We start from the raw sequence: 24,993 nt of genomic DNA, 5'->3' as shown, positions 1-24,993 counted from the left end.
AATCATGGGAGCTGTAGGCCAAAAACATCTGGATGGCCAAGGTTGAGGAAGCCTGGGTAAGACCAATCGTCCCTTTTGAACACCACTTCCCAAACCGACAGCAACAAGTAGCAAGTGCACGCACGCGAGGAGGCAGACTAAAAACTTGCGAACATTCTCAATGCTTGTACAGCGTTTAATCACAGGATTGGTGCTCTCTCCCCCCCCCCCGCAAAAAAGGTAATTTGTCACAGCTCGTCAATGAGGAAGAAGCTCATCGCTTGCTAATAGGAATGAGTATCCAAGCGTCCGCATTATTATAACTACTCCAAAAGGGCATAACATGTTCCCTCTTCAGGACACGCACCTTCCGACTAAATGAATCTCTCTAGGTCTAGAAGATACCAAAGTTCAGGAGCGGCCTCGATCATTTCCTATCAAATTTTTCTTGCTTATTTTTGTTCCCCAGCGTGGTGGCTGTGTGTGCGTGTTCGAGGTTGAAGTTCTACACAGTTTGATGAATTCGGGTACAAATCCGAATCCATATTTTCCCTGAGAAAAGTATTTTGAATCCAGGGGAATCTTTCTCCATGACGCTATATGATGCCTCAAGTAACAACAACAGACTCTTCTCCCACTTTAGTCTACGGAGCTTGCTTGCTTCAAGAAAACCCGAAAGACAAACTAGGGGGAAGTCACATGATCAACTGCTCACGTGACTGTTGTGATTTCCCCCACCCACCCGGAATATTCTTGGACTCGAGTACTGTACGTGGCAGGCTGACGGCGTTTCTGAGCCGGCGGTGAGTGAAGTTTTGCAGGGGGAAATGGTCAGGATATATTTGAGTGTCCCCCACCCCGTTCTGAAAGCCTGGTAGAGTAAGCTGAAGAATCTTATTCGGAGATCAAGCACTGTGAGGTTTTCAAGGGTTCCTGTAATTTTTATTACACAAAAAGCAAAGTTAGCAGTGTTGACTCATGAGGAAAATTCCGAAGTCGGTATTTTATTAATTACACAATGTCACCATTTTTCATGTTATTTGCAGGATTCCCGTGCCTTTAACTGCCCCCCCCCAAAAAAAAACTGGGAAAACGTGCCTCCTTTCACTGTATAATAGTAGTACTGTATATGCACCTTCTGTTTTTCTGCCTGCTGCAGAGCTCTTAGGCACGGAATCTTGCCAGAAAACAGGTAGTATTTGGGACTGTGATAGTTCCCATATAGAATTGTACCCCATTTTCTCCAGAGAAAAAAAGAAGGGAGCATAAGACTTAATCACAGGCAGAATGGAGTCCACCAAACTAGAATGAATGCATGGGCGTAGCCAGGATTTTTGGGGTGGGGTGGGGCAGGACCTCAGGTTTCTATGGATTTTTATTGATTGAGGGGAGGCTGCTGGCCCCTGCCACCCCACCCCACCCCCCACTACACCCCACAGCTGTCAACTTTTTAAAAGGGAAATTCCTTTATTCCGAATAGGATTCCTAGCAAGAAAAGGGAAAAGTAGACAACTATGTTACACCCATGAATGAATGCTCCATTTTAACCCAAATCCATCAATGTGAGTAGACCAGTGAACCCTCAAAGTGGTGTCAAGGGGCCCATTAAGTTTGGAAGCAGCATTAGGCAGACCGGGGTGGGGGGGTAGGCAGGAATGCACTCTGGCTATTGTATAGAACTGACTTGCTGGGTACTTAAGTCAGATAAAACTAATGAATGCCAAGAAGCAGACTGGGAACTTTTGACTACATAATAGGACTCTTGGGCAATGCAGCCTGCAGAAAGTCTTAAGTTCCTTGTCTTGCATGTTCTCCTGCAGGTAGATGCCTTAACCAATCCTATGCCGGCTGAGGAGGGCACACCTGCCTGTCTCCTGAAAGTCCGCTATGCCACTGACGGAGAAGCCTAAGTGGAAGGGTCTCTGCATGATTCTGTGGGCTTCTGGCATCACAGCTGCAACTGTTATACTTGGTGTTTCTGGGGTCCATGATAACTTGAGCCCTGGAGCTGCTCCAGAAGCAGCGAGCGCCTGCAGAGATCATAATAAATGCAGGGACGTGAAACGGAAGCCCATAGAACGACCGGAATTCCCCAGAGGGTTCATCGCGCAGCCACAGTGCAACGTTCCTCCAGACAGCCGCTTTGACTGTGCTCCAGAGAAGCTGCTCTCTCAAGAAGAATGCCAGGCCCGGGGCTGTTGTTATGTCCCTGTTTTGCCCAAGGGCCCTGCTATTTTGCAGCCGTGGTGCTTCTTCCCTCCTAGCTACCCTAGTTACAAGTTAGCAAACCTGACCACCACTGAAAGTGGCTACACTGCCCGCTTGACCCGCAATGTGCCCACTTTCATGCCAGACGACGTAATGACCTTGCAGCTGGATGTGATCTTTGAGACGGAGGGTAGGCTTCACTTCACGGTGAGTAGGGACTGTGCCTATTTCATTTCATTTGTATACTGCTCATCAAGAAAATAATATCTTTGCAGAGCAACTTGCAAATTGCATATTATACATGCAGTAAGATGTAATTAAAAACACACACACCCAAACAGCACAAAAATCTCATCGTAATATTTCAAAACAACATCAAAAACCAAGTGGGCCTATAGCACTCCAGGAGAATATACAATGATCAAAATCAGGTGAAAAAAAAATTTTTTATATATAAAATTTTTATTGGGTTTTCACATTTTTTTATAGACAAACAAACAGAAAAACAAAAAAACAAAAAAGACACAAAAACAAAAAAACAAAAAAAGATATAAAGTTTCAAAAAACACTTATTTTCATAACCCTGGTCTCTGACTTCCCCCCACCCCCTCCCTTGCATCCCTATTCCCAAAGTTGTATCAGCAAATTGTCGTTTCTCAAAATCCTAACCTTCTCAATAATAGCCCTTTTAAAAAGGAAAACAGTTGTTCTAAGTTGGACCTCAGTTCCCTTCCATCGATTTCCCATTTTGTCTTTAATATTGGTCATATTGATTAATTTCCCTTGTCCTGAGTGTTGTTAAAATTACATCCTTCCCTCCCTCCCATCCCCGATTTGCGTCCCTTCTCAATATATGTCCAAAATATCAGTTCTTAGCCTGGGTTCCTCACATCCGAGGCTCTCCAATCTCTCACAGTCCCTCTCCGCCGGTCTTGTTGGTAATCCTTTGTGTCGGTCATCAAATCTCGAAAGAGTTCTATCACAATCCATCCATAGTCTCTTAGGTACAACTGCTGCAGAATTTCCACAAGGCATAGATCTTTCAAATCGTAGTCAGAGTCAAAGTCAATGTGGAGGCCCCAATTGTATTTCTTTATTTTAAATTCTTGCATTCCATAAGCTTCCAGGGCCTCCACTTTCGTCTTTTGCATCTTTCGTAGATTTGTAATCCAATAGTCTCCTTGCTTGTATTCCACAGATGTCAGATTCTGGTTAGTATTTTCCAGCTTTACTTTCTCTTTCTCTTGTTTTGTCTCCTTTTCTTTAATTATCATTTCAGGTTCAGCTGTGGGTTCTTTCTCATTCCGATCCTCCTTGCAATCAGCAGAACTGTTTGTTTCAGGAGTCAAGGTCATCATATGTTTACTCATTTCCGAAATATGCTCTTGTAAAGTTCCCACCAAATTGAACATCCTTTCGATTTCCGCCAGTATCTTTCCATCCACAGCCATTGTAATTCCACAGAGTTCCCCCTAGAGGGAATCTGATTACTTAACGTTGTTTTCTCCAACAGTCCTCTTTCTTATTTTTGTTACTTTGTTTTCAACAATTTAAATTCAATTGTAACACCTTTTATTCCAGAGGGGTCTTACGTAGCAGTTTTTTCCTGTAGACTGTATATTTGACAGCTTTGACAGCTGTCAGATTCTATGCTTACAGGCTCCAAAATAGGACGCTCCCGGGCCCGGGGGGGGGGAGGGTTGTTTACAAAAGAAGAAACCTCCAAAATTCCACTCTCCTGCACAAAATTGCTTTTTCCCCCCCCAATCTTGGAAGTTACTGTCTTTTTAAAACTCACCCTTTGCAGGGTAGGCTCTCCAGCTTAGTTCTTACGTCGTTGCTTTAGCTCGTCTGCAAGGGGGGGGTGCGGACTTCCTTTTAGCACACCCCCCGGTCGTCTCAGATTCAAACAGGAAATTCTTAAAGTCCAATTCCAATCTACTCACGGGTTGTTTTTTCAGCCGAATTTCAAGGAAGGAAGTCAGCGCTCTCCGGTCATGGCTCGCGGCTTCGCTCAGCGGAGGTAGCAATGGACTCTCAGTGCCACGCCACCCCCCGTATCCCCTCCGCAGCCTTTAAAAAGGCTCTTCGCGAATCAGGGGGGGCGCTTAAGGCACCCACCGAGTCTTCAGTCCGCAGGCTTCCGCGCCTGCGGTTTTAAGGGTCCCCGTGTCACCGGCACGGCAAAGACCCGTCCCCCGCTGAGCCGATTCCCTCCGGAGCTCGGAGGGAATCCGCCATTCCCAGATCGCGCCAACCCCGGAAGTCGCTCCAAAATCAGGTGAAAATTGGGGTATTTTGCTACTTGGATCAAATCAGTGGCTAAGAATTTTGCTTAATTGGTTGCCATCAATTTGATTTAATTAATTTTTATAATGAAATATTTTTAGATTTTGTGATCATTTGACTGATTATTTGATTGTTGTTAGCCGCCCTGAGCCCGGCTTCGGCTGGGGAGGGCGGGATATAAATAAAAATTATTATTATTATTATTATTATTATTATTATTATTATTGGATGTAATAAATCGGTACTGTATATAAAGTCAAATATTTTGCTAATTGAATTGGGGGTGGAGGGATGAGTTGTTTCATGAAAAACACCTGGTTCCTTTGACTCATCCTCTGACCAGGACATGCCCACCCTGAAATTTATGAATGATCTTTTCCCACCCCCTACTTCTCTCAAGTAATTTCACTATAGATGCTAAGTTCCTGACAGCCTGGCTAGACTTCTCTGATTTGCAGCATCTCTATTTGTGATGCAGGAATCTCCTCAAAGGCTCACTATGGCTTAAGTCAACCCTGTAATGCTGTTTCAATTGTCTTCTCCAACACAGCTTAAGGACCCAGTTAACAAGCGCTATGAAGTCCCTTTAGAGACCCCAAAAACGAGCAACCGGGCGTCCTCAACACTGTACTCTGTACAGTTCTCTGATGATCCATTTGGCCTTGTTGTTGTCCGAAAATCCAGTGGGCAGGTTCTGTAAGTTACTCCTGATTTTCTTTACCCAAATGTTCTCCTTCTGTCTGCTTGCTGCCAAGAGCATCAGTCAAACAGAACCTGAAAAGCTGTATGAAAATAACAGAGGAATGAGGGAATGAGAGCATGTGGGGGTGAAGGCAGTTGACCTGTCTGAGACCCATGTTGTAGCTAATATATAGAATTCAACATCATGCTTCTTCAGTCATTCCGTCTGTGCAAGCATTGCAGCTTGCCAGACAGAACGATCCCTTCTCTCCCCACCACATAGTGTGATCTGAAGGGAAAGAGAAATAAAAAATACCAGCCGACAGGAAAACTAGTTATGCTATGAGCAAGGGCACAAGCAGAACTAACCCGTTAACCAGAGGCCTTGGAAAAGATGAGAAAGTGGTAATGGAGAGTAGGATGGTCCTGACCTAACAACCAGGGGCCTTGGGAAAAGTGATGCAACCTCAAGTTATGGGCGTGATTACTAGGGAGGGGGGCCTTATATACAGGGGTTGATGATTCTCACGTGATATGCCAGATTAATAAATAACCGGGTATAAAATGCACTTCCATGTTTACTAGAAATATTTCAGGTAATGGCTGAATGTAAGATTATGGAGGGTAGTTAGTGGATAGCCATGAGTGTTTACAACCCAGACAAGAATTTCAAAAAGAATGGGGGAAATGCAGAGAATACTTTACCAAACAGTGCCCCAAAATATATACCGAGACTTGTTTCGATTAATTTCTACAGGAGACTTTGCGGTTTTTTAAGTCATAACTAGGAAAAATTGTAATAGTCACATATAAAAGAAACAGTATACCAGAAGTAAATAAGGAGGCCATTTACAGGATAAAGGAAGTCTTTTATTTTTATGTTTGTTTTCTTTATGTAAGGGGATAGGAGTTTAATTTTGATAATTAAATTGTCCATGGTGGTGGGTTTGTTTGTATGTATGAGTTGTTGTGGACTATGTTGTAAATAAATTAATAAAATATATTTTAAAAATAATAATGCATGAGATAGATATAACGTTTTAAAATCAGATATATAGGTTAATGATACGTATTTAATAGTCGTATAGAATATTATGCACAATAAACAGTTACGTATTATGTAAAATTATAGGTACTGGTATATTCAAGGATATTCATGGGGTAAATTATGAATGCCTAATTAAACATATATGTATTATGTTTAATATATAGGATAATGTACATATTCTTTCATGGGGTAAATCAGTTAATGCACTATATACGTAATAGACCCCCAATATACGTAATAGACCCCCAATTTCAGGGGTCACATAGGGGTAGGGGGCTCACCCTGATGCACAAGCAGAAGGCTTCCACTGACAGGCTGCCCCCAGGGCCATTTGCCATACTGCATACGAGCAATCCAGGGTTTATACCCAAGAATCTACCTAAGGTGGCACTTCACACATTACCAACTCTCTGATGTGTGTGCCTGACTGATGTGTGTTTTTCCAGACATGAATTGGAGTCATTTGCACATAACTTGATATCTGAAAATGTAGCCTCTTTTAAGTGTGCACCTTAAGCAAATACTGTTATGAGAAGCAGCCTCCAGTGGTTAGAGCTCTTTGTAGTATTTATAACTCTGGGCTAAAGCACTTCCTCTTTTTGACCTTCTGCTTTTATGGTGAGACAGAGCTTGAAAGGTCCTTTTCTGCATTCAGGGTATGTAGTGACATTATTCACAGGTGTGCTAGGGCAGCGGGAACCAGAGAAATGCTAAAGTGGAATTGCCAGGAGCTTGACCTACACTTGAGTAGGACCCTGGCAGAGACACATGCCCGACTGGCATGTTCTCTCCGTCCTGGCCGATCGTTCGGGAGCTTCAAAAGCTTTACTTCAGCCCGAACATCACAGTGACCGATGCCAATAGACACTTAGGCACACTTAGGGATTGCAGAGTCTTCGCAGCTTGCGTAATAGACCTCAGCAACTCAGCATTTTGGCTAATCTACTTTATTTACATATAAACACACACGGAGCACTGCAACATGGCTCCCTCTCTCTCTAGCATCAGGCAGCAAAGAGAAAAAGAACGACAATAGTCCCACTTCACGGAACACAGTAACACAAACATCCTGTCTCCGTCACTTCCCACTCTGTGGAGTCAAAACATACACCGTCATGTGAACGACAGCAATCCCATGACTGCAATCACGGAGCAGGAATTCTAACACTTTTTGGCTGGACTCGGTGGTAAAGCATCAGTGTTCCAGACAGGAGGTCCCTGGTGAAATCCCCAGCATCTCCAGGTAGGGCTTGGAGACATCTCTGCCTGAAATGGAGGAGAGCCTCTGCCAGTCAGGCAGAAAACACTGAGTTAGGTGGACTTGTATAAGGCAGATCCTTATGTTTCTAATGTCTGGTTCAGGGGCTTCTTTCTCCTTGTTCGCACAGTGAATTCAGACAAGCAATAGCCTCCTATGGCCAACTGAGCTACACAGTGCTCATGTGCCCTAGCCATGTGGTCAACAAATCCATTGGAAGTTGTGTGTGTGGGTGTAGGCTTTGGGAGTGGTTAGTGGAACAGAGATCTAGAAAAGGCAAATTCATTGCAGTCTGCTTAGTGGGATTGTCCACTTTCTCCCCCAAATAGAATCAATACCACCGTGGCTCCCCTCTTCTATGCAGACCAGTTCCTGCAGATCTCCACTTCCCTGCCATCGCGCTTCATCTCTGGGCTGGGTGAGCACCAGACCTCGCTCATCCTGAATGTCAATTGGACCAGGGTTACCTTATGGAATCGGGACATAACGCCCACAGTAAGTCAGGAAGGGCTGGGGGGGAAAGGCTTTAGAAGTCTGCCTCTCAAAAAGCAGCAACAGCCCAATAAAGATTGGGCATGCTCAGAGGCCACACTGTGCTGTGTATCCAGAGGACAGAGGGGAGAAGCATGGGAAATGGCTTGGCTGGAACCCCCAACAGGAGCACTCTACGCTACAACGTTTTGTTGCCTCTTTGTCCCTTCTGTTTTTGAATCCAGTTAAACCTGTCCTTTCCTTCTTCCCGGAGAAGTAGTTCTAGGAAAGGAGCTTGGGATTTCCAGCAGAGAATTATCAACACCTCACCTGACTTCAGTACCCAGAATTCTCCAGCAGGTTATAAGTTAGTAGTGTGTATGGAGTTGTGGGCATACACACCATCATATGCATTGCTAGGACCATTTGTCGGAGGAATGCCTTATCTTCTCATTGACTTCTGATGTGCTTTGTGCAGGAAGGATCATTTGACCTAGTCTGGCAGTGAGGTTCTGAAGTATTCTGCCATTGTCCACAGCGTAGATCCATCATTGCACTGTTCTACTAACTAAACCTGGTGTCAAGCTTCGGGGAATTCTTTCCCTCCCCCAGTGGCAGCAAGAAACAGAGAAAACAAAGAATAGTTCCTACTAGTGAGTGTATTCAATCATCACAGCGAGAGACAAGGAATGCAGTCTGTCTCCCGTTAATGGCGTTGCTCCAGCTGAGCTCCTTCCCCTTCCCTTGCTAGTAACAGCACTTCCTCTTATGGTGGCCGACAGAGGCTAATTGTCTCTGAGTCTTTTGCTCTTGTATATCAACGATCGCCAGGTTCTGGGAGAAGGAGGGTCAGAAATACTCTCCAATGATAATGTGTCAGCTGTCTGCTCTGTCTCAGTCTCCCTCTTCTCTTCTCTTCTCTTCTCTTCTCTTCTCTTCTCTTCTCCCAACACCTCCCAACTCGTCTGTTCACATGTCTCTGAGCTGTCACCATCCTCAAACCACTGCTGTAATTCAATACAGTGGTACCTCAGGTTACAGACGCTTCAGCTTACAGACTCCGCTAACCCAGAAATTGTACCTCGGGTTAAGAACTTTGCTTCAGGATGAGAACAGAAATCGTGCACCAGTGGCGCGTCGGCAGCAGGAGGCCCCATTAGCTAAAGTGGTGCTTCAGGTTAAGACCACTTTCAGGTTAAGAATGGACCTCCAGAACGAATTAAGTTCTTAACCCGAGGTACTACTGTACTGCCTTCCTCTTCTCTGGAAGCTTCAGGAGAACGGGGGGCGGGGGGGGGGAGTGATCTCCACCATTCCTCCTCCATCTTGTCCCCTTCAGTCCAGTCCCTGACACCTGGCTTAGCTGTGTAGTGTAATGTGGACTATGCACTGTTTCTGCATTTTCAGCCCTCTGTCAATCTGTATGGCTCACACCCCTTCTACCTGGCAATGGAAGACGGCGGCTTGGCCCATGGAGTCTTTTTGCTAAACAGCAATGCTATGGGTAAGGTATCTCTTTAGAGTGTGTTCTCTGTTCCTTTATATCTATCTACCTCTACAAAGAACCCTACATCTTGTTTATTTAAAATGCAGGATACTATATATTTAATAGTCATTTTTTCAAGCATTCTATAATGCTTTGGGCCTTTTTTTTTTTTTTTTTTTTTTGGAGCTGTGGCAGTTTAGTTTCTTACCCATCAGTGCAATCCTCAGCATGTGTAAAAGGTAAAGGTAAAGGGACCCCTGACTATTAGGTCCAGTCGCGGACGACTCTGGGGTTGCGGCGCTCATCTCACTTTATTGGCCAAGTGCAGCTTCCGGGTCATGTGGCCAGCATGACTAAGCCGCTTCTGGAGAACTAGAGCAGTGCACAGAAATGCCGTTTACCTTCCCGCCGGAGTGGTACCTCTTTATCTACTTGCACTTTGTGCTTTCGAACTGCTAGGTTGGCAGGAGCAGGGACCGAGCAACGGGAGCTCACCCCATCACGGGGATTTGAACCGCCGACCTTCTGATTGGCAAGCCCTAGGCTCTGTGGTTTAACCCACAGCACCACCCACATTCTTTCAGAGGCAAATTCTATTGTATTCCATGGAACTTACTCTTAGGGAAGCTCCACTGTTCAGGATGTGTTTAGGATCGCAGCCTGACTGATACGTTGTAAGCCTTTCCCTTTAAGACAAATCTATACGTAAGATGAATCTATATGTAATATTGTGCATCTGTCCTGATCAGATCAGGCGGTGTAGTGAGTGGGTAACAGCAAGCTGATGCTGTCAGCATATTTACAGGCAAAAATGCACATCAGGCTGGAGAGGTGAGGGATTTAGCTGCTGATGCAAGGTGATGGTTGCCTGTAAACCGTGAAGGTAAAATCGTGACAGTGTATCTGGGCTCCAAATTGGGAAGTGTTCCTGAGCCCCATTTGGGGGGCAAATCTGCATGCATAGTGAAGGTCATCACCCCCCACTACACTTTAGATTAAACTGCTATAAGGCTATGAATTTAGTAACCTAAATTAACTAAATTAGACTGGTAAAAGTTTTAGGAGGGTGCAATTTAGGGTTTACATACATGCTTCATTTAATTAATTTTATTCCCCAGTCTAATATCATTTACCATTTATAAATTTATTTATTTTTATTCTGATTTTTCAGTGGTTGCTGAATTTGTAAATTTTCATCATTTATGTGCTTCAGTTTAGATAAAGCCAATTTATTTTTATTTTTGGTCTGACTCTGGTCCCTCCCTGCTTATTGCCACTAGTTCACTGGATCAACCTTACTGGAACAAGATTTGGGAATCTGTTTTCAGGATGTGCCTTTGGTCTTCAGCCACTATTTCCATGCCTCTTTCTGCCTTTCAGATGTGATCCTCCAGCCCAGTCCAGCCCTAACCTGGAGAACAACTGGTGGTATCCTAGATTTCTACGTCTTCCTGGGTCCAGACCCAAAGAGTGTTGTGCGGCAGTACATGGATGTCATTGGTAGGCACTTGCTTTCTTCCTTATGAGAAGCTAGCTAATAACTTGATAAAGTGCCTTCTCTTCCAAAACTGCTGCCATCAAAAATACCACTCTGGTCTGTTGTGGGTCCTGTGAAGTGCTATAAGCAACTTCCAGCTTTGTCCTTAATGGCACTGACCAGCATCCAGTGCCAGGGCTGCAATAATTCAAGCCTGTCCTTTCTCTGTATAGGCACTCCTCTTTATTTTGAACTTCAGGTAATGTACTGTTGGTGCTAGAAAGTTATTAAAAGGGGCAACCCCAGTCACCAGTCTAGCTGCCGCATTCTGGATTAGTTGCAGTTTCCGGGTCACCTTCAAAGGTAGCCCCATGTAGAGTGCGTTGCAGTAGTCCAATCAAGAGATAACTAGAGCATGCATCACTCTGGCAAGACAGTCCGCAGGCAGGTAGGGTCTCACCCTGCGTACCAGGCGGCACTGGTAAACAGCTGCCCTGGACACAGAATTGACCTGCGCCTCCATGGATAGCTGTGAGTCCAAAATTACTCCCAGGCTGCACACCTGGTCCTTCAGGGGAACAGTTACCCTCCAAAACAGTACTTCTGTCTTGTCAGGATTCAACCTCAATCTGTTGGCCGCCATCCATCCTCCAACCACCTCCAGGCACTCACACAGGACCTTCACTGCTTTCACTGGTTCTGATTTAAAAGAGAGGTAAAAAAGGTAAAGGGACCCCGACCATTAGGTTCAGTCATGGCTGACTCTGGGGTTGTGGTGCTCATCTCGCTTTATTGGCCAAGGGAGCCGGCGTACAGCTTCCGGGTCATGTGGCTGGCATGACTAAGCCACTTCTGGCGAACCAGAGCAGCACATGGAAACGCCATTTACCTTCCCACCGGAGTGGTACTTCTTTATCTACTTTCGAACTGCTAGGTTAGCAGGAGCAGGGACCGGGAGCTCACCCTGTCGCGGGGATTCAAACCGCCAACCTTCTGATTGGCAAGTCCTAGGCTCTGTGGTTTAACCCACAGTGCCACCCGCGTCCCTCTAAAAGAGAGGTAGAGCTTGTTTAAACCCCCCTGCTGTTTTTTGTTACTGCTAGGAGGTGCAACGTTGCTATAGTTATAGTACCGAGATGTTATTTTGTTGTATGCCATTATGGTTGTTATTACATTGGTGTTTCATTATTGCTGTTATTGTGAAATTGTAATTCCGATGGTTGATTTTGTACTGTTTTGCTGTTGCCCTTCTTCCAAGCCTCTTTGAGCACAGTTTTTGTGTGTGGCAAGGCACCATACAAATGAAGGAACAGTGATGGTGATGATACCAGCATTGCCACCGTCCCATGTGAACTGCCCTGAGACTTGCGGGTATAGGGCAGTATATAAATTTATTAAATAAAAATAATAATCATCTGTACACGGGCTTCCCTTTTCCCACATGGATGTACTTCATGCACTGAAAAATACATAAGGCAGCCCTGGACTATTATGCTTGAGATTTCCAGCTCTGCTGCCTTAATCCTCTTTGCCCCCTGAAGGAATTCTTCTGGCCGCTCTACAGTGGTACCTCGGGTTATGAACTTAATTCGTTCCGGAGGTCCGTTCTTAACCTGAAACCGTTCTTAACCTGAGGTCCCACTTTAGCTAATGGGGCCTCCCACTGCCGCTGCGGCACATGATTTCTGTTCTCATCCTGAGGTAAACTTCTTAACCTGAGGTACTACTTCCAGGTTAGCGGAGTCTGTAACCCGAGGTGTTTGTAACCCGAGTTTCCACTGTATTTGTATTTATTACAATGCAATAAACATAACCATCAAAATCTTTCCATGAGTACAGTGGTGCCTCGCAAGACGAAAAGAATCCGTTCTGTGATTCTCTTCGTCTAGCGGTTTTTTCATCTTGCAAAGCAAGCCCATTGACGGATTAGCGGATTAGCGCTATTAGCGGCTTTTAGCGTCTTATCTGCTGATCGGATCAGCTGATAAGCGGCTTAGCAGCTTAGAAAAAGGGGGGGGGGAACCAGCAGGAACTCGCAAGACATTGTCGTCTTGCGAAGCAAGCCCATAGGAAATTCGTTTTGCGAAGCACCTCCAAAACGGAAAACTCTTTTGTCTAGAGAGTTTTCCGTCTTGCGAGGCATTCGTCTTGCGGGGCACCACTGTATTTGGAATGGGGACTGACCCCTTGCTCCTAATCCTGGCCTTAGCTGCAACAGAAAAGAGGCGGTCTTAGATTTTTAAAGGAGACATATTTACGCTATTTTTTTTTACCCATCTCCCAAAGAACATTTGAATGAGGAAGTTTATTTCTTCAAATCTTGGAGGCTGTTTCATTGAAAGTTTACTTGCATGGTGCATTTGTGAGATGCTATTGGTTGTTGGAGGCCTCTGAGTATCTTTCCTTTTCTCTCCGCCCCCACCTATTCCTTTTTCCTTCAGGGTATCCATTCATGCCCCCATACTGGGCCCTGGGATTCCACCTGTGTCGCTGGGGATACTCATCTACGGATGTCACCCGGGAAGTGGTGAAGAACATGACAGCGGCACGATTCCCCCTGGTACGTGGCTTCCCGGAGTCCTCTCCAGGACACAGCTTCTCCCTCATGTGCCTCTAGAGCCATGATAACAGAGCAGTGGGGAACAACAGGGCCAGAGCGTCAGAGAAACCGCCAGTATGCTCAGTAATGCCGCCATCTGTGGACTTCACAGGATGTGCAGTGGAACGACCTGGATTATGCAGATGCTAGGAGAGATTTCACTTTCAACAAGGATGGCTTCGGGGATATGCCAGATATGGTGAACGACTTCCACCGCGATGGCCGGAGGTACGTCATGATTGTGGTAAGTTAATGAAGCCTGAGCTCTTCCACCGATGGGGAACTTCACAAAGGCCAGTTCTCCACATCGTAGATCGTCTGCTGGTCTGTCGGGACCTATTCAGAAGCTTGTCTGAATTAATTTTAAGATGTATTTTAATTAACTGATGTCTGTTTTTATGCTTATTGTGTTGTTTTTATGATGTTAGCCGCTCTGAGCCTGGCCTCGGCCAGAGAGAGTGGGATACAAACCAATTTTTTATTATTATTATTACTATGGCCAGGTTGCAGACTGATCTGAGGTGCTTCGTGACACCAGCACAAGCACCATACAAATATATGGTAAAACATTAAGAAATGGGTCCCCCAGTGCATGTTCTGGTTAAAAGTGGGTCCTGGATCCAAAAAGTTTGAAGATAAATGCTCTAGAGTAGAAGTAGCTAACCTGTCACAACCCAAGTGATGTGGGACTCACAAATCGTCCCTGACAATTGGCCACCAGTCCAAACAATCTAGAGGCTACTTTCCTGGCCTACGGTAAGAAACAACTTGAATGATTCTAAGCCTAGGTACAATGTTTAAGCTGGAGGTTGGAAACCTGCATTTTTCCATATATTTTTGAACTCCCAACACCATTTAGTGGTCAGGGATGAGGGAAGTTTTAAATGTTTGATATTGTATTGTGCTTTTAATATTCTGTTGGGAACCGCTCAGAGTGGCTGGGGAAATATATAATATAAATATTATTATTGTTATTGTTATCTGTTTTCCACTCCTGGTTTAAGGCTACTGCTGTTGGTCTGGGCTGCTTTCTGAGGTGCAACAAGCAAGCAGCAAGTTGCTAGGACTTCTCTTTCTTAAATCTGTAGATTTATATGTTGAGAAATCCCCTGGTACATATGACCTAACTCTTTTGAGACATGGGGTGTGAGATTCCAGACTTGCTGGTCTGACCTAGAAAATGGAAGTAGTTATGAAATGATAGACTTCATTTCAAGAGATACTGTGTATCGGCCTGCTAACTTTTCAAAAGTCGTGGAATTCCATGCTTTCTTGCATTTTCATGTCCTAGCCTGCGTCTCGCTGTGTTCTCTTTTTAGGATGCAGGTATCAGCAGTTCCAGCCCCGCTGGGAGTTACAAGCCTTATGACGAAGGCCTGAAGCGGGGGGTCTTCATCTTAAATACAACAGGGCAGCCTCTGATTGGAGAGGTGAGTCCTGGGCCCGAGCCCTGAGCTTTGGCAGACCATGAAAGAATGCCTGCTCTGAATGGCACATGTTTTTGAGTGAAATCAAAGCTCATGATTCATATTCTAATTATACTTGAGCTGGATGGGTCAAGGAGAGGCAATAGGATGGACCATGTCTTCCTTTGTTCATAGGGCTCCGACTTCCATTTTGGTAGCATTGCAAAGCGAAGCCCTGTAGTATTGCATTCTCAGCGCGCTATATGGCTGCGATTGTGCACTTGCAGTCACCATTCCCCTAGAAACCACAGAGGATTCTGCTCTTACACAGGTTTTGCTGTGCTTTCTTACTTCATTGGCCTTCCTCTAGTTCCATATTTTAAGGGGTTCCAGGAGAACTGGGCCACAAGTAGTGCTCTAAGGATGCAAGTAAGCATAGCATTGTGACACACAAGGGTTTCCTGATGGCTTTTGACGCCTGTGACCTTTTACCTTCCAGGTCTGGCCTGGCCCCACCGCCTTCCCTGACTTCACCAACCCAGAGACTCGGCAGTGGTGGCATGACATGGTCAAGGATTTCCATGACCAGGTGCCCTTTGATGGCATGTGGATTGTGAGTTTCTTAGGCCAGTACTTTGGTGTTGTCGTGTTCATTGAACAGAGGAGGTGCAAAGTCCTCAAAATCCCTTTGCTTCTACACTGATGGAGAAACAAGATTCTTCTCCTTTCCACCCCCCATTCTAGGACATGAATGAGCCATCAAATTTTGTGGAAGGTTCCTTGGAAGACTGTCCTAGCAACAAGTTTGAGAAGCCCCCTTATGTGCCAGGTGAGAGAGAGAGAGAGAGAAGGTTACAAAGATGGGGCTTTGCTAGTAAATGATGGGTGGGACTGGAGAATCTGGGAATAGAAGATAAATCAAGAAACCTGTTGGGGAGAGGAATCTCCAAATATGATTACTTGGGAATATTCATGACAGCATGGCCTTCAGTTAATTCTGCTTGGATCACTGCACTGTGCAGCACTGGATTAGCTATTTAACAAAATCATGACGTACACCAGGGATGGGGAGCTTCTTATGGCCCCGGGCAAAACAAGACTAATGGTTAAGGATAGTAGGAGTTGGTCCAGCAACATCTGGAGGACCTAAGGTTCTCTACCCATGATTTACACACACTGCAGTTAAGGAATCACAAGTCACAGAATGCCAGTTAGTGCAGGGCTGGTGTGCATGAGGAGCACCGAAGAGCAACAAGTTCATCCTTGTTTGGCCTGGTCCAGATCCTGAAGCAGGAGTCCTAGCAGTCGCTCCCAATTGACCTCTCTGTGGTTAGACTATTCCTATAGCATCAGCTCCCTCTGAAGGTCAAGAGACTGGTGTAAGTATTGAGAAGTGTTGCCTTTTCCCTTCGGCCTGCAGGAGCTCCTAGTTGGGCACCAGTGATCCTAAGATCCCTGAGACCAAGAGTGCTCAAGAATGCTTTACTTGCCTTCTAGCTCCTGGGTGATGGCCTTTTTGCTCACACGTTCTGCCTTGCCTGCCCCTGTTCCCCACATAGGTGTGCTGGGAGGATCCTTGAAGACTCGAACGCTCTGTGCCTCCAGCAGGCAATACCTGTCCTCCCATTACAACCTGCACAATCTGTATGGGTTGACCGAAGCCATCGCGTCACACGAGTGAGTAGGACATGCAGAGTCCTCGGGGACCCTGCCCAAAAGGTGGTATGCCTCTTGGATGCAGAGTCTCATCTTGGTATTCAAGGGCCTGTTGCTGGTGATAAGCTGGAGCCAAGCGCCTTGAGTTTGAACTTCTGCCTGAGAATCTTCTCATGGGATGCAGTAAATCAGCACTTCCACCAGTGCTTGGACTACTGCAATGTGCTCTGCGTGGGGCTACCTTTGAAGGTGACTCTGAAACTACAATTCAGAATGCAGCTGCCAGACTGGTGACTGAGAGCGGCCACCGGGACTACGTAACACAGGTCCCGAAAGACCTGCATTGGCTCCCGGTACATTTCCGAGCACAGTTCAAAGTGTTGGTGCTGACCTTTAAAGCCCTAAACAGCCTTGACCCAATATACCTGAAGGAGCGTCTCCACACCCATTGTTCAACCCGGACACTGAGGTCCAACGCTGAGGGCCTTCTGGTGGTTCTCTCACTGCGAGAAGTGAGGTTACAGGGAACCAGGCAGAGGGCCTTCTCGGTAGTGGCACTCCTCCCTGTGGAACGCCCACCCGTCAGATGTCAAGGAGATAAAGAACTACACAACTTTTAGAAGAAATCTGAAGGCAGCCCTGTATAGGGAAGTTTTCAATGTTTGATACTATGTTTTTATATGTATTGGAAGCCACCCAGAGTGCCTGGGGCAACCCAGTCAGATGGGCGGGGTACAAAAATTAATTTATTATTATTATTGAAATATCAAAGCTCTGGATGGACAGGGGTCAGTTTTTGACATTGCCCACAACTTCCCCTCCCTTCTGTTCTCAGCGCTTTGGTGAAAGTGCGAGGGAAGCGCCCGTTCATCATCTCTCGTTCCACCTTTGCCGGTCATGGTCACTATGCTGGTCACTGGACTGGGGATGTCATGAGCACCTGGGACCATTTATACTATACCATACCAGGTAAATATGTTTGGGGAGTCAGTCCCAGGAACTTGCCATGTTCTGCTTTTAAAGATGCTGCTTTGGAGTTCTTTCAGATCTCCATGAGAGAGGAAAGTTCCTGGACTTAGAGATGCAAATTCCCTAAAGGTAAAGGGACCCCTGACTATTAGGTCCAGTTGTGGCTGACTCTGGGGTTGCAGCACTCATCTCGCTTTATTGGCCAAGGGAGCTGGTGTACAGCTTCCGGGTCATGAGGCCAGTATGACTAAGCCGCTTCTGGCGCACGGAAACACTGTTTACCTTCCCGCCGGAGCTGTACCTATTTATCTACTTGCACTTTGACGTGCTTTTGAACTGCTAGGTTGGCAGGAGCAGGGACCGAGCAATGGGAGCTCACCCCATCACCGGGATTCAAACCGCTGACCTTCTGATCAGCAAGTCCTAGGCTCTGTGGTTTAACCCACAGCACCACCCGCGTCCCGAATTCCCTAGCAGGGATGAATTCTGTGTAATATCACACACATACAAACACAAAAAAACCCACAGACCACTGCAGAATCGTGCCTGCACCTAGAGCCTGCCACTGAAGAGGTCATTCCATGTATTTTCCTTGTCTTGCCTTCAGCGGTGCTGCTCTTTAACTTCTATGGTGTGCCATTGGTTGGCGCGGACATCTGTGGCTTTGTGGGTGACACGTCAGAAGAGCTTTGTGTGCGCTGGACCCAACTTGGCGCCTTCTATCCCTTCATGCGAAACCACAACGACCGTAGAAACAAGGTAAGCGACGGTGGATCAGCCTTGCTCTTTCCCCCTCTTTGTAACATACTTACGCTGTGTGTGGGGTCGTGGTGGGGAGCATGGCTGGGATTAAACATTTTAGAGAGTTCAAATGGAAGGTGTGTGTCTCTGGGAGATAGGAGCATCGCTCAGTGGTCCAGGATAAGGGACTGGTGGACCATTGTATCTGGATTGGTCTCTGGTGTCATGAACCAAGCATAAAGGTAGCTTGTTGAACAACTCACCCCTTCTCCCCCAAATACTTCCAGTTAGTTTAATCTTTGGAATCGGCTTCTGCTCACTACAACCCATCCTGTGAAGCTTGTCCCCCAAAAGTTCTGATAATCATTTTTGTGAAGCAACAGTGAAATAACATTCAGCTTCATGCTGTTGGAAGAAAGCAGACAAAGGCTCCATTTCCCGCCCCCTCCAATACTGAGCAGGAAGTAAGAGTCAAAACCTAAATGCACTTCATTTAGAAGTGTCCTGTGCTCTAAGTTCATTTAAGAGTGTGCAGTGATGTGGTCATAGCCACAGGCATAGAAGTAATAAAGGAATTGGCCGGATAATGTTTTAAAAGCAATGTGGCAAAGAACGCGATTAGGTGTGGAGCCCCAGGAAAAGGTTAGGGCAACTTAACTTGAAAAACAAGGCCGTATAATACTGAGCTGGTGAATCACCCCAGTACTCTTGGCGCTGCTATGCAACTGCAAGGAACTGGAGGTCTCTATATGGTTAGATTCACAGCTTGCATGGTATGAATTGTGCAGCATGCACAACTCTTTTAGTTGTTCTTTTTATAGTCTCGTAAATCATTAACTGGACCTCATGAAGTGAGTCAATTTTCAAGGCAATGCTTACTCGGGAGTAAGTTCTAATGTGTTCCATGCTGTTTTTTCTTCCTTGTAAGTGCATGTAGGGTTGCAGCCTTAACCGTGGTTTAATAGTATCCCCCCCCTCACTGCCCGTTTTCTCCATCCATGCAATAATTGCATGGATTTGTTTTCACTTTCTGGTTCGGTAGATTTCACAGTGGCCCTCAAGATGCTGCACATCTCAGTGGCAAGTAACTCCATCCCATGCAGTGACCTCCGCCCTCTCTGCTTGCTACAGAGCTCTGGCTCTGCGTGCCGCTGTTGCACCAAAAGTGGCCATGGGGGTCCTTGTAGTAAAGGACCTTCGGGTCTGCTTGCAGCAGCAGCAGCATAACAGTTAGAACTGACTGTTACTGTCGATGTAGTGTCACAGATTGCGGCTGGTACAAGTGCCCAGTCTTATGTGCTCTGTTACTGGCACAACGGGCCCTATGGGATCATGCCTTAAAACCAGAGCCGGCAACGTGGTGCTCTGCAGATGTTGCTGGACTCCAAATCCCACCTCTCTGTGTCTGTTGGCCATGCTAGCAAGGGCTGATGGGCGTTGGAGCCCAACAACATTTAGAGGGCACCGCGTTAGCTACCCTTGGCTTCAGGGTTACTCTTTTTATTTCAGCTCTCTTCAACTCTACTCCTGTTAGGCAGTGTTTCCCAAACTTGGGTCTCCAGCTGTTTTCGGACTTCAGTTCCCATCATCCCTGGCCACTGGTTTTGCTAGCTAGAGATGATGGGAGTTGTAGTCCGAAAACAGCTGGAGAACCAAGTCTGGAAAACACTGTGTTAAGAGTGTCAACGTGTCCCACAGCAGGTGTTGAACTTCCTGGTGAAAAGGATGTTTGGGTATCAGGGAGGGTACATGTGGGGGAAAAGATGTTTTCTGAATCTGATCTTGGCAACCTGGGAAATGCCTCTTTCTGCAGGAGTCTTTGGGGCATGATGCTTCTAATATGTTTTCTCCCTCTATCTTGCAGCCCCAGGAACCATATGTCTTCAGCGAAAAGGCCAAAGAAGCCATGAGAAAAGCCTTCTTGCTTCGCTACTCCTTGCTGCCTTACCTCTACACCCTCTTTCACAAGGCCCACTCCGCAGGGGAGACGGTTGCCCGACCCCTTTATCTGGAGTGAGTCAGCGGACTGCTGTGCTGGCAGTGAAAGGGTCAGGTGCAGTGGGGAATCTGTGGCCTTGCAGCCATTTGACCCACGGGGGGTGGGGTGGGGGTGGGGAGGAGCCAGAGAGAGAGAGAAATGAAAGAGAATGTTTATGAGCTGGAGGCAGAGGAATTTGCTTCTTGATCAAATCAAGTTTGTTGATTCCCTATAATACAGAGTGGTATGGGGGTGAATCTCTTCTCTGCAGGTTCCCAGAAGACCCCAATACATGGGACATCGACCGACAGCTCATGTGGGGAGCAGGGGTTCTCATCACTCCTGTGATGGAGGCAGGGAAGAGTCATGTCAGCGGCTACTTCCCTTCAGGCACATGGTACAACCTTTTGGCGGTGAGTGTTGCTGCTTCCTCTGGCTAGTGCCGCCATTATTACTGTTGTTGTTGTTGTTGTTGTTGTTGTTGTTGTTGTTGTTGTTGTTGTTGTTATCCCCATGGAATGCCCTCCCATCAGATGCCAAGGAGATGAAAGAACTATACAACTTTTAGAAGACATCTGAAGTTAGGCCTCTTTTGGGAGTTTTTTTAATTCTGATGTTTTATTATGTTTTTTTATATGTGTTGGAAGCTGCCCAGAGTGGCTGGGGCAACCCAGCCAGATGGGCGAGGTATAAATAATAAAACTATTATTATAATTAATGTGAAAGATCACAAGTGCCTGCGACGTTTCACTGGAATCGGGAGCACAGTGGGCAGAGAAGGTTGATAGTTCCCTGCTCCAGGTCCTTTCAGCTTCAGTAAATGGAGCCTTTCCCATGATGTCCAAGCTGTATCTGAAGCACATGTCTTGATTAGACATTCACAGAATTGAGTTCACCTAGGTGGCCATCATTGACCTCGCACCTTCGTAACATTATTGTGCCCACTCTCTATAGAAGCCGTGGTTTCTGATATCTTTCTGCAACGTGTCTGGTAGATGACTTGCCCTTCAGGCTTGGCCACATTCATGGGCTCCAGAAATACTTGTTTTGGGCGCTGTGGGTTGTAATGATCAAATACTTGTCAAATTTCAGATTTTGCTTGACTTGAAACTGTCAAGTGACTAATCTTGTCTTAAAGCGACAGTAGCCTGAATCATCATCCTGAGTGGATGAAAATTAACCTTTAGACAATGCAGAAGTAGGCTGCCGTATTTATTCTCAATCCAAATGCTGGCTAAGCTGCAGTAAAGAGAGGCTTGGTAGCTCATCAGCTCTTAGGACAGTGTGTGTGTGTGTGTGTGTGTGTGTGTGTGTGTGTGTGTGTGTGTAACCTTTTCTGCACACCAGCAAAATGGAAGGTGCGTTCAAAGGGTGGGGAGCCATGATACCAGTCAAGCACAAGCCAAACTTGTGTATCTGAAGAAGTGTGCATGCACACAAAAGCTCATACTAATAACTAACTTACTTGGTCTCTAAGGTGCTACTGGAAGGATTTTTTTAATTTTTAATTTAATTTAATTTAATTTATTTTGTTTTGACTACGGCAGACCAACACGGCTACCTACCTGTAACTAAAACCAGCCAAGCTGTGTGTGATCCGCGAAGTCTCGGCCTTTGTGCATTTTGTGCCTTTACACACCATGCACAGGATTTCAAATGCCTGCTTAATGATGGGTCCTGTATCTGGCTTTTCAGGGATCTGCCATACACAGCAAGGGACAATGGGTTCTCTTATCGGCTCCACTTGACACTATCAATGTCCATGTACGAGCAGGTCACATCTTACCCTTGCAGGTGAGTTAATTCCACCACCTTTGACCTTGCCTGGACATCCTATGTCTTTGAATCCACCCAGTGCCTTTGTCAAAAACAACAACACAGAACTACTAAGCCAAGTACTGCCATAGGATTCTCTTGGCAGGGTGTTCTTGTGTGCATGATTAGTGGGGTGCAGGGATATTTTTTATAATATTGCTGGGGGGGGTGAGCTATATTTCAGGGCTTTACTGTTTTGGTTATCATCTTCCTCCACTGCCTCTCTCCCCAGGAACCTGCCTTCACCACCACAGAGTCCCGCAAAAAGGGGATGTCCCTAGTGGTGGCTTTAACCCTGGAAGGAGTAGCAAGAGGTGACCTGTTCTGGGACGATGGCGATGGACTGCAGACCTTTGAGAAGGGCGATTACACACAGATTGTCTTTCTGGCAAGAGATGTGAGTTTCTGGGAGAAACAGGTTGCTCCATTTGCTCCTAATGCCTGGGATCTCATTTGGCTGCACCTGTTTTGTGGGGGTATCGTGTCATTCTCCTCCCTCTCTCCCCCACGGCTACAGGGTATGCTGATCAATGAGATTGTGCAGCTCAATAGCCAAATAGATGGGCTGCTGTTGAAAGAGGTGGCAGTTCTCGGTGTCCCCAGCCCTCCTCAGCGTGTCCTGGCAAATGGGGTCCCCGTCCCAGACTTCTCCTACCGCACCGACACCAAGGTAAGGACTTCTCTGTGGGTGAAGGCTTATGCCTCTTTCTGCTTACATTGATTGCAGAAAGGCTATACACGGCTGCAAGGTGCAGGACATTTTGTGGGAGACAGCATGAGCTATTTCAGCAATGGAATATACTGTAGTCAGCTTTTTAAAAGTATGCTAGTAAAGATTTGAACGTGCCAAATTGATTTGAGCAGGGCTTGCAGTGTTCAGGGAATTAGTTACCTATTAGATTTCTGTTTCTGCCCTTGAATCTGAAGTTGCTGGGCCGGTACATAACAAAATACAAAATGTATAAATCAAAACAAATGCCATAAAGCAACAACAGTATAAACTGGACATTGGACAACATGGCTACCCTGAGTTCCCTGTGTTTCTCCCATAATTCCCAATACTTGCCCCAGTATTTCAGTTCCTCTCTTCCGCTCCCCAAAACCCATCTAGAAACTTCCTCAAACATTCTGAATGTTGTAAATGCTATTAAAATGCAAATCAAGGGAACACAATGTCATTCTCAATATACTTGGGGGTAAATGCTCTTTTGCTTTTGTTCTGTTTTTACTTTATATATCCAGCTACACCTTGGAAACAGAATATTCTCAGAAATAATTAGCATGGTTGCAGTGTAGACTTCATAACTCAGAAGACAATTGTTGACTTGGTTTAGAAGCATGGCAGCTTCTCTGGGTGGGATTCAGCTGATGAGGTCCACTCATGCAGGGAGATTTTCTTCCTCTCCATTCTCCACCCTCCCTAAATCTGCTCTGGTTTTCTCCTAACCCTCAAGCTGGGCATGGGGTGGGTGGAGTATTGCTGTGCAAGTGGACCTCATTCCATGCATGCATACCCTACTTACTGCTGTACTGAATTCCACCCAGGGTATACTTGCCTGCAGGAGCTTGTAGGACTGCCAACAGGCTGTCAGTCTAGAGGTGCCTGTCGCGTGAACTGGTGTGTCCACATGGGGCAGCAGCCACATTTGAACCATGTGTACCACGGAAGCCCAAGCACAAAGGAAGGAACAGCAGAACTTCCCCTCTGCTTTGTGAGATTACCCATGGCCCCACAAGGTCTCAGTGGAGATTAGCATGGACCAGCCAGCACCTGAGCTTGGACTGCTCTGTCCTTCATTGCGATTCCAGGATGAAGTCTGTGAGCAACTATCACTAACTCTACCTTGTCGCTTCCTCAGATTCTTACCATCCCACTCCACCTGTTGATGGGAGAGCCATTTCTCATCACCTGGTCCTGAGCAAAGAAGAAAAGCTCTCACCAGTTTCTCTGCACCACAACAGAAGAATGAAAAACCATTGATGAACAATGCACATTATTCTGTCTGTACGCGACACTGGAATGTTTTGGTGATTTGTCAGACAGTGTCTTTTCAGCAGCAAGAACTGTTTCCTGTTTTCCTCTGGGCACTGCAGGGAAGGGAAGGGGAGCCTGTGACCCTTCTGGTGTCAAGGATGATGGAATCTGTAGTCCAAAAGATCTAGAGGGTCACAGGTTGCTCAGTATCTGTTGGAAGAGGAATAGTCACGAGTCTTCAGGGACTTTCTGTATTCTTAATTTAAGCCAGATATTTGATGGCTTTGGTTTTGCTTTTTGGATGCTGATGAAGTTCAAGACACATGGCTGCAATTTTCATATCTCCCCCCCACCCCCACCCCACCACCCCCGGAAAAAAATGTTCATGGGAAGACAGATGCTGCTTTGTTGTGATGAAGCTCACCTTAATGGTACGACCAGATGGAGCAAATTTGCTCAAGCAGATGCAGAAGCAGACAGAAGCCATTGCAAACACCCACTTCATTGGCTACCAAGGTCAGCTCCCCTTGAATTAGTTGGTAGCTTCCCATTGGCTGTAGTGATCCAGGACTAAGGGCAGTGGAAGGGAAACTTTCCTGGCCTGGGGAGCAGAATCTTTCAGGGGAAAACAGCATGACAGTTGAGTTAGTCATTCCAAATCATGTCCCCCTGCCCTCCTGTTTTGGGCAGAGCAAGGGTTTCTCTATGCACAAGGCCTCATTTTATTGCACTAAAATGCAGCTCTATTTTTGTAGTGGTGCATCCACAGGAAAGCTGTAAAAGCTGCTTGCTTGCTGGAAGAGCAGCTCTTATGAACAAAAAACCCCCTCCTTTTTGGGGAAAGGCAGCTGCAACAGGAACTCAGGGAATACAGAGAGTCTGTTTGCATTTGAAGTCTGAAATGAATTTTTTTCTGCCTCTTGGAAGTCTGTCTTCTCAATAAATATTTTTCTTAAA

General features: G+C 46.0%; 1 protein-coding gene across 1 annotated transcript; it reads left to right on the top strand.

The window, feature by feature from the left end:
- The first annotated feature begins 672 nt into the window (after window positions 1–672).
- On the top strand, window positions 673–24,993 carry GAA (alpha glucosidase). Its single transcript, XM_082210937.1, has 20 exons — window positions 673–786; window positions 1,804–2,394; window positions 5,027–5,172; window positions 7,793–7,958; window positions 9,342–9,438; window positions 10,801–10,920; window positions 13,339–13,457; window positions 13,609–13,740; window positions 14,816–14,926; window positions 15,402–15,515; window positions 15,647–15,731; window positions 16,462–16,579; window positions 17,394–17,527; window positions 18,135–18,286; window positions 20,133–20,281; window positions 20,518–20,659; window positions 21,942–22,040; window positions 22,294–22,458; window positions 22,579–22,731; window positions 23,921–24,993. Exons 2-20 carry the CDS (start codon window positions 1,867–1,869, stop codon window positions 23,978–23,980), a joined length of 2,790 nt encoding a protein of 929 aa, XP_082067063.1. The 5' UTR covers window positions 673–786; window positions 1,804–1,866; the 3' UTR covers window positions 23,981–24,993.

The sequence above is a fragment of the Podarcis vaucheri genome, assembly GCF_965113315.1.
Source record: "Podarcis vaucheri genome assembly, chromosome: 2".
In the NCBI taxonomy this organism is placed as follows: domain Eukaryota; kingdom Metazoa; phylum Chordata; class Lepidosauria; order Squamata; family Lacertidae; genus Podarcis; species Podarcis vaucheri.
The sequence above is the reverse complement of the archived record's forward strand: the minus strand, read 5'-3'. Positions and strand labels throughout refer to the sequence as shown.